Source organism: Belonocnema kinseyi, chromosome 1, assembly GCF_010883055.1.
Source record: "Belonocnema kinseyi isolate 2016_QV_RU_SX_M_011 chromosome 1, B_treatae_v1, whole genome shotgun sequence".
NCBI classification, from domain to species: Eukaryota; Metazoa; Arthropoda; class Insecta; order Hymenoptera; family Cynipidae; genus Belonocnema; species Belonocnema kinseyi.
Window position 1 is genome coordinate 168,252,541 of NC_046657.1, and position 14,235 is coordinate 168,266,775.

The 14,235-nt window shown below is 30.4% G+C and overlaps 2 protein-coding genes across 3 annotated transcripts in view; one reads left to right on the top strand and one right to left on the bottom strand.

Annotated features, from left to right (window-relative positions):
- Positions 1 to 4,781, top strand: part of LOC117167053 (out at first protein) — a 64,879-nt gene extending 60,098 nt beyond the window's left edge. Inside the window, exon 5 of one of the 2 annotated variants that reach the window (XM_033351649.1) lies at positions 4,689 to 4,781. In XM_033351649.1, the coding sequence (XP_033207540.1) occupies positions 4,689 to 4,732 (44 nt within the window). In that variant the 3' untranslated portion in view covers positions 4,733 to 4,781. The remainder of the gene's footprint in view (positions 1 to 4,688) is intronic. The other variant, XM_033351659.1, reaches the window with a different exon arrangement.
- Positions 1 to 14,235, bottom strand: part of LOC117167045 (putative transcription factor SOX-15) — a 98,177-nt gene that overhangs the window by 28,754 nt on the left and 55,188 nt on the right. The window lies entirely within an intron of this gene.

Genomic DNA, 14,235 nt, shown 5'->3' on the forward strand with positions numbered 1-14,235 from the left:
GATTAGCTTGTAGTTTTTGCAATTGCACTAGGCATGGCGGTGCGTCTGCAAATCTGTCTGGTCGGTTGTATGTTCTCTTCACTCTATACACGCGACCCCTCCCAGATTGAGGGTACCTGGTACCAACACCGAAGGCTAAACACCGACAAGGCACGACACGAGGCAACCAAGATGAGATACATCACCAGACGGGAGACGTATTATTAATGGTGACAGTGGGCGACCCAAGTTGGGCGGGGTGCGCGATGCGGCCCCACCGATGTATGTGGGCCTCATTCACTGGCCCTCCTCCTCCTCTTTCTCTTCTACTTCTTCATCCTTATCTCCTTCCTTTTCTTTCCTTTTCCTATTCCTACAATATCTTCCTTGCTGACATGCCTTGGGGCATCAGCTTGTTTATGTATGCTGAATTTTTTAATTTTTCTGAAACATCTCAATTCGATAAACGATACGTTTTTGGAATCATCATTTTCAACATGTACAAAGTTTAGCAATTGGCAACGTATTTCTAAATATTGAAATTTGGACTTTTTGAATCATCGTTCTTCCATAAGTTTAAATCCTCCAAATCATGTTTTACAATGCTAAAGTATGTACTTTTTAGAATCATGATTTTTTTATATGTTGAATGTCAAACTATTATAAGCCTGGTAATTCTAAGTTTTAAATGTTGATCTTTTAAAATCATCATATTTCTAAAAGTTCAGTTTCTGCAAATATTGTTACCAAATACTGTATGTTGAACTCAATTATATATGTCCAAAGTTCCGCAACATAATGCTCCCAAATTATTAATGTTCAACTTTGGGAGCAATTGTGATTCAAAATGTTCTAGTTTGGATACCTTCCATTCCAAATCTTGAATTTTTGTCTATGAAACAAGATATGTCATGCTCCTAAATACTGAAGGCTTTAAAGTACTGAATGGTCTTTAGGAAATCTCACCATTCTGTAATTCAGAAATTTTTGATAAATGCTGACAGGAGTGAAGAAAAAGTTTGGGGGAACTTTTACCATAGTATACTGATATGATGGAACCAGCGAAAAATAGGAAAAATCTCACGCAAATTGTATGGAAGATTTATACATACATGTAGTATAATTGTTACTAACATGATGATAACCTAATAATCGTACAGGATAATAGGCATAAGTGACCGGAATTTTGGAAACATCCCAATTCTATTCATGCTTTCCTATTTTCCTAACTTTTGTAATTATCGCATTTTTCCATAAGTTCAATGCCTCCAAATAATGTTTCCCAATCCTAAAGGTTGGGCATTTATCAGTCTTTTTCGAAAGCATCTCCAAACGAAATTTCGAATACTTGGATTTTTTGAAGCACCTCAAAACTAAATGTGCTGTATAGTTTGAGAAATGTCACACTTTCAAATGTTGAAAACGGGGAACTTTTGGAATGGCCACCTTTCCCAAACTGCAATGCCTTACAATCATATTTCCAATTGTCGAATACTCTCGAGTGTAGTATTCAGGACATTTGAAAGAATCCTAAGATTAAACGAACTGTCATATATTGGATTTCATGAAATTATCACTTTTCCTAACGCGAAATATTAGGCTTTTAAAACTATCATGATTCCAAATATCCAGCTGTTCTAATGTAGAATGTTGACCTTTTGGAATCATCATCTCCCAAACTTTAAAGGCTGGACAGCTGGACTATCTGCCCGTTGACCTTCTTAAATTCTGAATGAGAGAATTTTCAAATCATTAAGTTTCCAAATGCTGCGGGGGTAAAAATTTTTCAAACCATAAATAAATTTTAGAATCACCATGTATCCTTATTTTGAATGATGCGTTTATCAAATAATGATCATTTTTTCAAACTCTAAATACTTCTAACTGGTAAATGATCATACTGCAAATATCACGATGCTAAATGTTGACTGTGTTTTGAAACACATACATTCTATTGCATTATAATACAATGTATTACATCTTATTTATTTTACTCAATGCTTCAGTTTCTTGATATTTTTTTGTTTCTTTCGGGCTTTTATCTAATTTAATATATTTTTTACATGGCCAAAGAATACTATTAATTTTTATAATTTAAGACCTATTCAACCTCTTCCTCTCTCTCTCTCTTTCGGTAAATCCCTCTCGTAACCTACGAGCTAATCAGAGGCACTAAATAAGCCTGATACCAGTTGACAGTTAGAGTCCTCTATCTTTTCTGTCGCCGGTGGTACAGCAAGCAACAACGTGGCACCAGTATTATTTGCAGACTGCCACATTTGTCGTTGGTGGTCTTGCGTGAGTAACGAAAGCAAAATATCCGGATGCGTGATATGTTGTAATGTTTATGTCGTTACATATGAACTATGTATCGATAAGAGGTGTTTCATTCCTTTTTTCTTCTCATTTTTCTTTTCTTGAGACTTGATTTATTAGTGAAAAATTTTCCAATCAGTTCACGTATCAAAGCAAATTATGAGAAATTAATGTTCCGTTGTTTGGAGGAAACTTGTTTAACACTTATAGATCTTTACTTTGCAAGCCTTGGGTAATAACAAAATACATTTATTTTTGAATCATCAACAACTACAAAATAATTCCTTAATCGTTTTGATTTTTTTTTCTTTTTTCTTAATTTCATGGAGAATAATGCAAATTATAATGCTGATAGGAAAGCAAGCTTCAATTGTGCACACGTTTCTTGTACCACGAGACCCCTCCCAGATCTCAAGTACAAGGCAACGAATCCTGATGTCTTTGTCTGTTGCGAGACCGTCAAACTATACGCATTGGATACCTTAAAATAGATTGTACGAATTAACGGCAACATAATGCGACACATAAGATTTCCGGCTCAAGTAGGTCACTCTCCTTTATAAACTAACCTGAGTTATAGTATAGTACCGGCTACTGGATTGGTTTATTACCAAGAAATTATCCCATTGAGTAAGAAAATTAAAACTGCTTCAAAATAAAGAAAAAAGGGATTAAGAATCGAGCATCGAAGAAGTAGAAAAAAATAATTAAGATTTCAATTCCCTGCCTCACAGCGAGGCAAAAAAACGTCCCTGGACAAATTGATTTGGAGAAAACAACTGATATCCGGTTATCAATTATAATTAGGTAACAAATCACTGCCAATCCCCACATAACATTTTCATTTAATTATTTGTTTATAAACAATTCAATAAACTTTTAAACACTCTCGTTCCTATTTAATATCATTTTTGAATAGTTACTTCACGTTTTCTAAGTATTTAAAGAAAAAGTATCAAAGTCTAATAAAAATTATCTTCTAAAAATCAATTTATCAGCGAACGTTCTTTTTGCCTTTCTGTATGCCTGGGATCTGCCTGGGGCATATGGAAAAGAGTTCCGAGTTCTAGATCATTTCAATCATGGAGTTTTGAAATCAAATTTTGTACTCTTGGGATCAGCTTAAAATTTTAAGAAAATATATGCAGAGAGAATGAGAGAGTGGCATTCTTGAGTAACCATGCAACCTTTCCCGTGGCAAGTGCAGTCTTCCGGTGAATTATTATCCAAGGCTCGATTGGTTTACTTGTCAGAATAGAGGAAAATTTATCGTACGTCACTTCAACGCGTCAAATACGCACGAGAAATTGATAGTCACGGTTGGTTTCCCACTGCGAAAAGGGTGCATATTTTCTCGATGAACATGTATAAATTAGGAGAGCCTATAATACATATTACCAAGCACTTTCCATTATAATTCCTTTCCAATTAGTCTTATCAGGAATATGGATATTATATTACTTAAAGATGATGTATCTGAATCAGTATCCAAAGACTAAAGGTAAAATGAAAAATTGAAAATTAGGATTCAATTTCAAATATATATGGACATTTGGTAATTTTATTCTAATATCTAGGAAGATGATTCAAATGTCCTAGCATATACAAAACGCCAGATGTTTTTCTATTTATTTATTGAAGCCCAAGAAGAAATTATATTCTGATCATTTAAATTGGGATTTACTTTTTGTAACTCAGGATCCTTTCTAATATAAGCACGACAATGAGATATATAGTTATCTACAAATGAAATTCAGGTTGGATGTTCACAGAAAGTATCAAATAAAGAACCAAATGAATGAGAAAATTCAATTGAATTGAATAGAATTGAGTTGAATTGCGTTTAATATAGTTCAATTGAACTGAATATAATTTTACTAACTTCAAGAGAAATCAATGAAACTTGGGTGATTTCAATTGTATTCATGTCAATATCTTTCTGATAACTTAGCTGAGATATACTTCTCAAATTGACAACAATTATTAATTATTTATAAAAACTTTTTGAAAAATCCACAATCTGGCTATTTTTAAATAAATGGGCTTAATTATTGCTCACGAAATTGACTAAAAACGTCTTGGCTCTTTTCTTCGGGTGCTTATCATCTTTTTTGGCATCTCAAATTATTTTATATTTCCTATCAGAAAAACATTCTTAGTTGATTCCGTACAAAAATTACAATTATTCGTTGAAAAATATCCAAACTATAAATTTCTTTTAAAATTTTTTAATTAATTATCAAATAGCATCTGTTATCAATTAATCGTAATGAAACATTAATTTCCCTCACATTTTATGCCCTAATCCTGGATTTAATTGAGATAAGAATTGCCAATCCCGAAATAGTGTAGATTACAAATTTCACAGAAACTTTTTTTGTTCCATGCTGCAGCCACCGAGCCTGCGAGGATACGTATTACATTTAGAAGCTTCTGAACAGCCATTACAGTTAACTATTCTTGAGTGTGAGAAATATGTTCCCTAGATTTACAGAAATGAGTAATTTTAGTAATGTGACCTTCACAAAAGGGTTCTTGCTAATAATATAAATAAATTCTAATGTTAAATGACACCAATTTTAGAATAACGTGAAAAGGTACTTATAATGCGAAGAAAAAGTTCAAGGTCAAGTATTTCTCCTGGTTTTCTTCTATATGAAAATTTTATTTCGATATCATTCCCGAGATATAAAATTTAGCACGGAAACCAACCCCGTACTCAACTCTTTGCGTTGAACATTAACCTTTTGTTTAAAATTTATATTTTGTTGCTAAATATCAAATGAAATCTTGTTTGGTTAAATCTATCTTTTTTCTGGAAATTTATCTTTTTGATTTAAACGTTCATCTTCTTTACTAGAAATATTGAATCTTTCTTGGATAAAAATTCAACTATTTCCTAGAAAATGTACTTTTTGTTTAAAATTTGTATTTTTGTGTTAATACGTAAATTGAAATCTTTTTTGCTGAAAATTCAACCCTTTTTAAAAATTTGTCGTCTTGATTTCAAAATTCACCTGTTTTAGTACAATTTTCATTTTTCCTTGAAAAAAATGTAACTGATTCGGTTTTAAACGTTTTTTCTTTTGTACATATTTTTTATTGTAATACAAATTATGACACTTTTTGTTAGGATTTTGTCTTTTTAGGTTGAAATTTCAACTATTATGTTAAAGAAATTATTATTTTGTTGAAAAGCCATATTTTATAGTAGAAAAGACATCGTTTTCCTTCAAATAAATTCATGAATTTTGTTTTAATGTATTTCGTATTAATGAATACCTGTTAACTGATATTTTTTTCCAAATGGATTCTTTTGTATTTTCTGAAACATTTTTTATATGCAGTTAATATCTCACAAAAGAAACGGCAAAATTCCTTTTAGTTTTTTTATGGATTTTAGAAAATCGCATCTATAGCTTAGGCCCGTGGTCTAAACCTGTTAACTTATTATTGGGTCTTATGGAAAATCCGTATTACTTCTCACATTGGTTCAGTTTACTCGCAGAATACGCCCTTGAGACACATGTTCGTGTATGTGCAGTTAAGTGTATAAGTGTGTGTCAAAAGTTATTTGTGGCTACTTTCACGTCATTTTAATGTTGCCTTATACAGATCGCTGTAAAGTCGAAGGTGAGCGATGCGTCTCGATTACTAATACTCAGCAAATTTTTGCAATAAGCCATTTAAAATTTTTGCAATCACATCTATGTTCGGCATGTGATTCCAAACATTTTGACATAAAAAACTTGCCCGCAGCTTGAAAAAGCACGCAGAAAAATGCGAGTCCGAAAGAAAACAATTTAAAATCAGCAGTAAAACAATGCAGATAACAGGTTTAGACCGCTGGACCCCTTCTAGATAACATATGAATAGCTTTCAATTGTCAAATAAAGTTCAATTTTGATTCAAATGTTTTAAGATTGACGTGGATTACTTTTCTCTCCTAAACGAACACCAAAATTTTACAGTTTAAAAAATATTTTGAAAATTGCAAACAAAATATTCCTTCGCATTCAGCTTGACGCGGCAGCAATGTTTTATAAAACACATCTAGCGATTATTCGGTCGTTTGTTGATAAAAATGCTTCAAATTTGCATAGTGCATTCTCAATGTACAAGCGATGACTATAAGCAACGCAATTTGTTTTAAAAAACTAATATGTTTGTTTTTGATTAACAAAAAATTGATTTCGAACGAAAATCACGTTTCGCCGACTTTGACCAGTGGGTCGATCATAAAAAAATGTTAGTTTAAATAACTTATGGCGAGAAAGTTGTGCACTAGACTTTGAGGAAGTATTTCTGAAAATTTTAAGAAAATTGGCCGAAAATTGTGGAAATGTCAGCAACAAAACGGTCCAGCGGTAGCCTGCGCTGACTTCAACTCGCTACCATTTCCACAATTTTCGACCGATTTTCTTCAAATTTTCAGGAAAAGTGTCTCAGAGTCTATTGAACAACTTCTCATAATAAGTTAGTTAAAATAACATTTTTTCGGCGACCGACCCATTGGTGGAAGTTAGCAAAACGTGGTTTTCGTTCGGAATAAAATTATTATTAAAAATAAAACAGAAACATATTAGTTTTTTAAAGAAAGTGCGTTGCTTATAGTCATCGCTTTCATGTTGAGAATACGCCATACAAATTTCAAACATTTTGATTAACAAATTGCCGAATAATCGCGATTTGTGTTTTATAAAACATTGATTTTTAATAGGAAAATTTTCCAAGTTTTTATTGATTATCTTGAATAATAATTATCGGATGAAAAAGTTTTATGAGACAAATTTCTCGGCCGCGTCAAGCTGAATACGAAGGTATATTTTGTTTTGCGTTTCGGTCACCATTTTTTTTTTGTCGATAGATTGTCCCGAGTGGACAATACTTCTACTTGGTTTCGCATCTGTCACTTCAATTATAATTTAATTTTTCCCACCAAAGTCGATTGGGAATCTTTTTCTTCTTAAATCTAGCGCGACTGAAACGTTCATCCCCAAACTGAATTCAATGACTAATTCCATTAGCATCATCGGGTGGTAAATCCGCGATGTTGCAATCTCGTATAGTTGGAGCAGAGGTGGGTCTGCCGAGTGCATCGCGCTAAGGTAAGGTGAGGTAAAGTAAAGGAAGGTAAGGGTGCGGCCAGACTGAGCCCGACTCCACCTCATTACCCGGCATTCTATGCAGAGACTGCGCTTATGGCTTATTATTGCTCAGTTTAGCTCAGCTCACCTCGTGTTGGTCCAACTGTCCTTACACATATTATATACACATATAGTAACATACACAAATAAATTATAATACAAATATAATCTCGGATAGACCTACAACAATGTATTCCCACACGAATATACACCACTCTGCCCCGCACCCTCCCTCATATTACATGTATGCACAATTATCGAGATCTTGTCTTCAACTGCATTTTCTGCCCTTTTTCGATCATGGAAGACTTTTCAGTACATTGTTCAGTGTTCTGAAACTCAATTTTTATTCTTTGTCGGGAGGTTCACTTTCGTTTAGGGGTCGTACTTAAATTACGTAAAGGATTCTAGGCCCTTTCTAAGCCCCCCCCCCCCCTCCAACCTGTAGCAAACCGTAAAAAAATATCTCTCCCCCCCCTCTTACTGTAGGTAATTTTTAGTTTCCAGAAATGTTTTGCTAATTATTGCTAGTAGAATAAGACAGGATCCCCGAGAACTACATTTTCAAAATTCCCTGATTTCTCCTTGAATAATTTTTCATTTTCCTTGGTCATTATTATTTAAATGCCAGCATTTCAATCTTCTAATACTTTAGGCATAGAATCTTTTATATATGGAATAAAACAATATTTTAGATACAAATTAAAAAATTTCAAATTGATTAATTTATTTTAAACTAAAAAAAATGTCTTTTATACTATAAAAGATGGCTTTTTAACAAAATATTTGAATTTTAAACAAAATAATTAATTTTTCAACATAAGAATTGACTTTTCAAGCTAAAAAGATAAGTAACCAACAAAAAAAGGTAACAGTTTATATTTCAATCAAAGCAGATGAAGTTTATACAACAACAACAAAAATAATTTAAAAACCAAAAAGACGAATTTACACCAAATGAAGAATTTTCATTAAAGAAAGAAATAAAAGTTTATCTAAATTGTTGAACCTTAAGGCCAACAGATGAATTTTTTCTACAAAAAATGAAATTTCAAACCAAGAAAATTATTTTTCTACCAATAAATAAGAATTTTCAACTAAAAAAGATCAATCTTAAAACAGTGGGAAAGTTACATTTCCAGTTCAAAAATTAAATTTAAGCAAAAAAAAGGCTTTTTCACTAAACAGTTACATTTTGAACCAGAGACACAATCCTTCAATCAAAAAAAAAAATTCTTTAACAATGTAGTTTAACTTTCACCCAAGTAGTTGAAGTTTTAATTAATATAGATTAATTTTCGACATAATAAGAAAGCTTTCAACCAAAAGATGAATTTTCATTTAAAAATATAAAACCTAAAAAAAAATTTTTGTATAAAAGTGATTCAACCAAAACTTCCAAACAAATAGTTGAATACTCAAGCAAAGGTAAGTAATTTTTTAAAAAGTTCAACTGAAACAGATGAATTTTTAAATCAAAACGGATGACTTTTCAACAAAATTGTTAATTCTGCATCAAATAGTTGCATTTTTATTTAAGAAAGATAAAATTTGTACTAAAACAGATGAATTTTAATAAAACAAAATTTTATTAGTTGAATTTACACCCAAAAAAGATTCCAGTTGATTTTTCAGGATCCAAATATGAATTTTTTAACCAAAAATAAGTTTCTACGAAAAAAATATTGAATTTTCAATCCAAAAGGACTAATTTTGTCAACCAAAAAGAATGAATTTTTGAGAGAATAGTGAAGTTATCTACCAAAAATTTGCAATTTTATCCACAAAAGATGAAAATTGTACTAAAACAGATGAATTTTTATTTAAAAAACGATACATTTTTTTTAAGTTCAACTTTCATCCTGTAAAAGATTTTAGTTCATGAATTTTTAACCGAAAAGGATTACTTTAATCAAATTTATGAATTCTCTACTAAATAGTTGAACTCTTATCCAAAAAGATAAAATTTCTTTTAAAACAGATGAATTTTTATTACAAAAACAGGCGAATTTTCTGAAAAATTTTGGAGTTTTTATCCAAGAAAGATTCCAGTTAACTTTTCTAGAAAGAAATATGATTCTTTTAAATAAAAATATGTTTCTGTGAAAAAATTGAATTTTCGTTTCAAAAGGACAAATTTTTTCACCTAAAAAGGATGCAGTTTTAATAAAATAGTTCAATTCTCCACCAGACAGTTCTATTTTCATCCAAGAAGGATGGAAATTGTACTAAAACAGATGGACTTTTATTTAAAAAACGACATTTTTTAAAGTTCAACTTTTATCCGTAAAAGATTTCAGTTTATTTTTCAACATAAAAATATAAATTTCAAAAAAGAGTAACTTTTCTCAAATATAGATAAATTTACAAAATCCAGAAGAATTTTAAATAAAAAAGTATGATTTTTTAACAAAATATTTTAATTTGCAACCAAATAGTTGCATTTTTATCCAAGAAAAATTAAATTTCTCTCAAAATAGATGAATTTTTATTAAAAATTTTTTTTCAATATTTGAATTTTCATCCAGAAAAGATTTCAATTCTCTTTTCTAGGCCAAAATATTAAATTTAAACAAAAAGTAAATTTTATAAGAAATAATCTAATTTTTAACAAGACAATAGAACTTTCAACCAAAAATTATAAGTTTCCAACAAAATTGTTGAATTTTCAAACAAACAGTTGCATTTCTAACCAATAAAGGTGTAATTTCTGCTAAAGCAGGTGAATTTTAAAATCAAAAAGACAAACTTTAAAAAAAGAGTTCAATTTCCTACTGAACAGTCTCAATTTTATTCAAGAAAGATTAAATACCTTCTAACACAGATGAACTAACGAAAAAACTTTTAAAAATAGTTCAATTTTGACACAAGGTAAATTTTTGTTTACTTTCCAATATGAAAATAAGAATTGTAAACAATAAGTTAATTTTCTACTTAATAGTTGCATTTTTAACTAAAAAGTATGACTAGTTAACACTATTGTTAAGTTTTTGCTAAAGCAAGTGGTTTTTAAATCAAAAAGACAAATTTTCAAAAAAAAGTTTTGATTTTTCATCAAAAAAGATTTCAATTGACTTTTCAACCATAAATACGAATTTCAAACAAAAAGTAAATTTTCTAGGAAATGGTTGAATTTTCAACAAAATAATTGCATTGTTAGCCAAGAAAGATGCAATATTTCTACTAAAAAAGAAAAACTTTTGAATTAAAAAACAACAGATTTTCAGAAAATTGTTCATCCAAAAAATATCCCAGTTGATTTTTCAGCAACAAAATATGAATTTTAAACAAAAGGTTAATGTTCTACGAAAAGAGTTGATTTTTCAACCAAAAAATACGTATTTTTGACAAAACAATTGAATACACAACCAAAAAGAATGCCTTTTTAATAAAATTGTTAAATTTTCAATAAAATAATAAAATTTATAACTAAAAAGATAATCTTCAGAAGAAAGTTTTAACGAATTTGGAAAAATTACGTACATGAGTGAAGGACCCCCCCCCCCGCCTTCCGTAACAAATCATAACAAAATGTCTTGCCCCCCTCCCCACCCCCCGAGTTGTTACGTAATGTAAGTAAGGTCCCTTAATATTCTAATATCCCTAATTGTATTGCTGTATTATAATTGATTCTAGAAAAGATACGTGCTTTACCAAACAAGGTTGAATAGAAACAGTATTAGCTTTAGGTTCTTTCTTTAGAATTGTTTGCTGCATTCAATTCGTAATCGGTAATTGGGCTGTTAGGTGCAATTTCATTGTGGAATGGTACAGTGAATGAAGAGAGATTTAATACTATAGAGGGAATTGGTTATGTTATTGAATTAGTCACGATATTTAATTAATTTGTGTATTTATAAGACAGTGCAAAAGATAAATCTTCAAGAAAAAACGAGCTTTGAATATCGTAAAGTGCGATCGGCTTTTTTCCTTTCTCTTATTTTTATTATACAGATGAAGTGCGATAGTCTCTAATTTTACGGACTGCGGGAGTAACCCGACCGGAAATGGGGTGAAGTGAGATCTTGTGTCGCGATTTCCGGCACGCCCAGAGAACGTTAAGTGCTTCGGGTCTTAATAATTACCTGCAGGAAAAATGAAAAAAAATACTCAACCTCTGACAATATGCATCATGCCGAATTATATTTTTTAATCAAAGGATGATTCAGAGAAAGTTATTTCACTTTCTCAATACGAAATTCGATACAAGGTCGATTCCTCTAATTCAGATTTGCCATAATTAAAATCGGCGTTGTACTCAAAATTAAACAATGGTATGTGTTTTAGAGGTAACACATTTATTTAAATTTATTATTGAGTATCATATTTTTTAATTGGATATACTGTACTGATTCAAAATATTTCACTTATTTCTGTTTATCTTTAAACTTAAAATTTTTTAAATACGTTTTTTTATTGGCAAAAATTTTCACAATACTTTAAAAAAAAATTAAGGTGATTTATGCCGACCCTGAGTTTTCCAATGTTAACATATGAGTCTAAAGACAAGTTAACGGTCGCGGTAGGAATGATTAATAAAGATGCGCGAGCACGCATGTCACCGGATACAAGGCCCACACGGCCGATCGACTCGTCACCTTCCACTCAAGTAACCTAACCGCAGAAATAAAAAATAGAAGTATTGCTTTATATAATGAAAAATTGAATTTCCCTATTCTGCTCTGTTTGTTAATCCCTTTTGTATGAAAATATTTTGCTATAAGAAAATTGAGAAAAAGTGCAAGAAAATAAAATTAATTTTTAAATTGAACCATAAATAATTGTTAGGAAAAAAGGTTCTCAAAAAATTAGCTTGTGCAGCGGGCAGCAAGGTATAAAATGATTGAAGTTTTAAAGAAATTTCAAATGGACCAAAAAATTATGTTACATTTTTGTAAGAAAAGTTTTTGGTAGTGAATAATAATATACATGTAGAAGTTAAAAAACAAAAAATATTCATCTTCCAGTTATAACTTTCCTAAAATGTAAAAAAGTAAAATAGTATCCAATAGAATTTAATGGAATTCTAAAGAATGTAAGGGCATTTGAAGAAATTTAACGAAATCCAACCGATTTAAAAAAATTTAATACAGCTGTATATACAACTATAGTTTAATATTATTCAACATATTTTAATAGATTTCTACGCAACTTAAAGAAATTTAAGACATTCAAGGGAATTCAATTAAACTTACGTAATTCAATGGAATTATATAGATTTAAAAGAAATTAATAGAATCCAATGGAATTAGAAAGAATTTGAAGGCATTCGAAGAAATTCAACGAAATCCAGCCGATTGCAAAAAAATACAATACAACCTAAGGGATATCACACGATTTACGAAAACTTTACTAAATTTAACGGAATTTATTGGCAGTGAAGAGAATTTAAGGGAATTCCATTTAGTTTAATATTATTCAACACAATATAATGGATTCCAACGCAATTTAAAGAAATTCGAGGAACTTCAAGGGAATTCAATTAAACTTACGTAATTTAATGGCATTTAATGGCAATTTAATTGAAAGGAATTCAATGGATTTTAAGAGAAGGTATCGGATTTCTATATAATTTAAAGGAACTTGGTGGATTTCAACAAAATTGAACGAATCATTTATTGCTTATTTATTTATACAGAAGGTATAGGAAATCAGATTTCAAGGGACTTTACGAAATTCAATCAAGTTGAATTGAATGCAACGAAATTTCTGAGAATTGAAAGAAATTTGTTGAAACTGAAAAGAGCCCAATGGAATTAAATCGAAAGAAATTTTACGGCATTGAAAAGATTTCAAGGGATTTAATGAAATTTAACTAAATTAAATTAAATTCAACAGAAATTAATATCATTTAGCAGAATTCATAGGAATGAAAAGGAATTTAATTTTGCATGGACTGAACGCAGTTAACATGGATTAAATTAATGGAATTCAAGTTTAATTCAATATATTGAATTCAATAATACACAATTAAATTTAGTACCAATGAACGAAACTAAAAATAATGGATATTCAAATTATTTTGAGTTGTCAATATTTATTAGAATTCATTTGAGTTTAGTAAACTTCCAATTGGAATGATCTCGAATTATCCTAAAACAATTTAAATTCATTTAACCCTCAAACGGTACATAGGTGCGAATTCACACCCAAAGTTTTTTCTCATTTTGTTAGCATTTACGCGCAAACACAGCTGCAGCGCATTATCCCGATATATATTAAATATATATGTTAAACGTGTGTGATATATGCTAGTTGTTTATTATATGTTCAATATATTAAATATGTAATATTAAAATTGCAAACAAACCAATTCGCACCAATGTACCGTTTATGTATGTTCGGTTGGAGTGTATCGTTTGAGGGTTAAATTAAATTGAATTTACCTTGAATCCTCTCTAATTGAAGCGTGAAAAGCTAAATGGTGCTAAGTCCAATCAACGTAATTTTACAGGAGCATCAAAAAGCCCTTCTAGAGGAACAATTTACAACTGATTTAGCCAATTTTTTCAGTTTCATAACTATTGTATAAAAAAAAGATGGTGCTACATTTTCATTTAATAATCGAATGGAAATGTCGATGGACTTAGCACCACTTAGCTTTCTCTGGTATTATAAATAAAAATATTATATAAATCTTTAAGCAATAAAACTGGAGTACATCTTTTTATTTATTTCTTAAAAAAATAATACTATTTTTTTATTATTATTATTACACCATTAAGCCATTTCCCTTTCGGGGTAGGCGTGACTCACTCGGCAGGGGAAAGGAGTAGTGTGTGGATGGGATAGA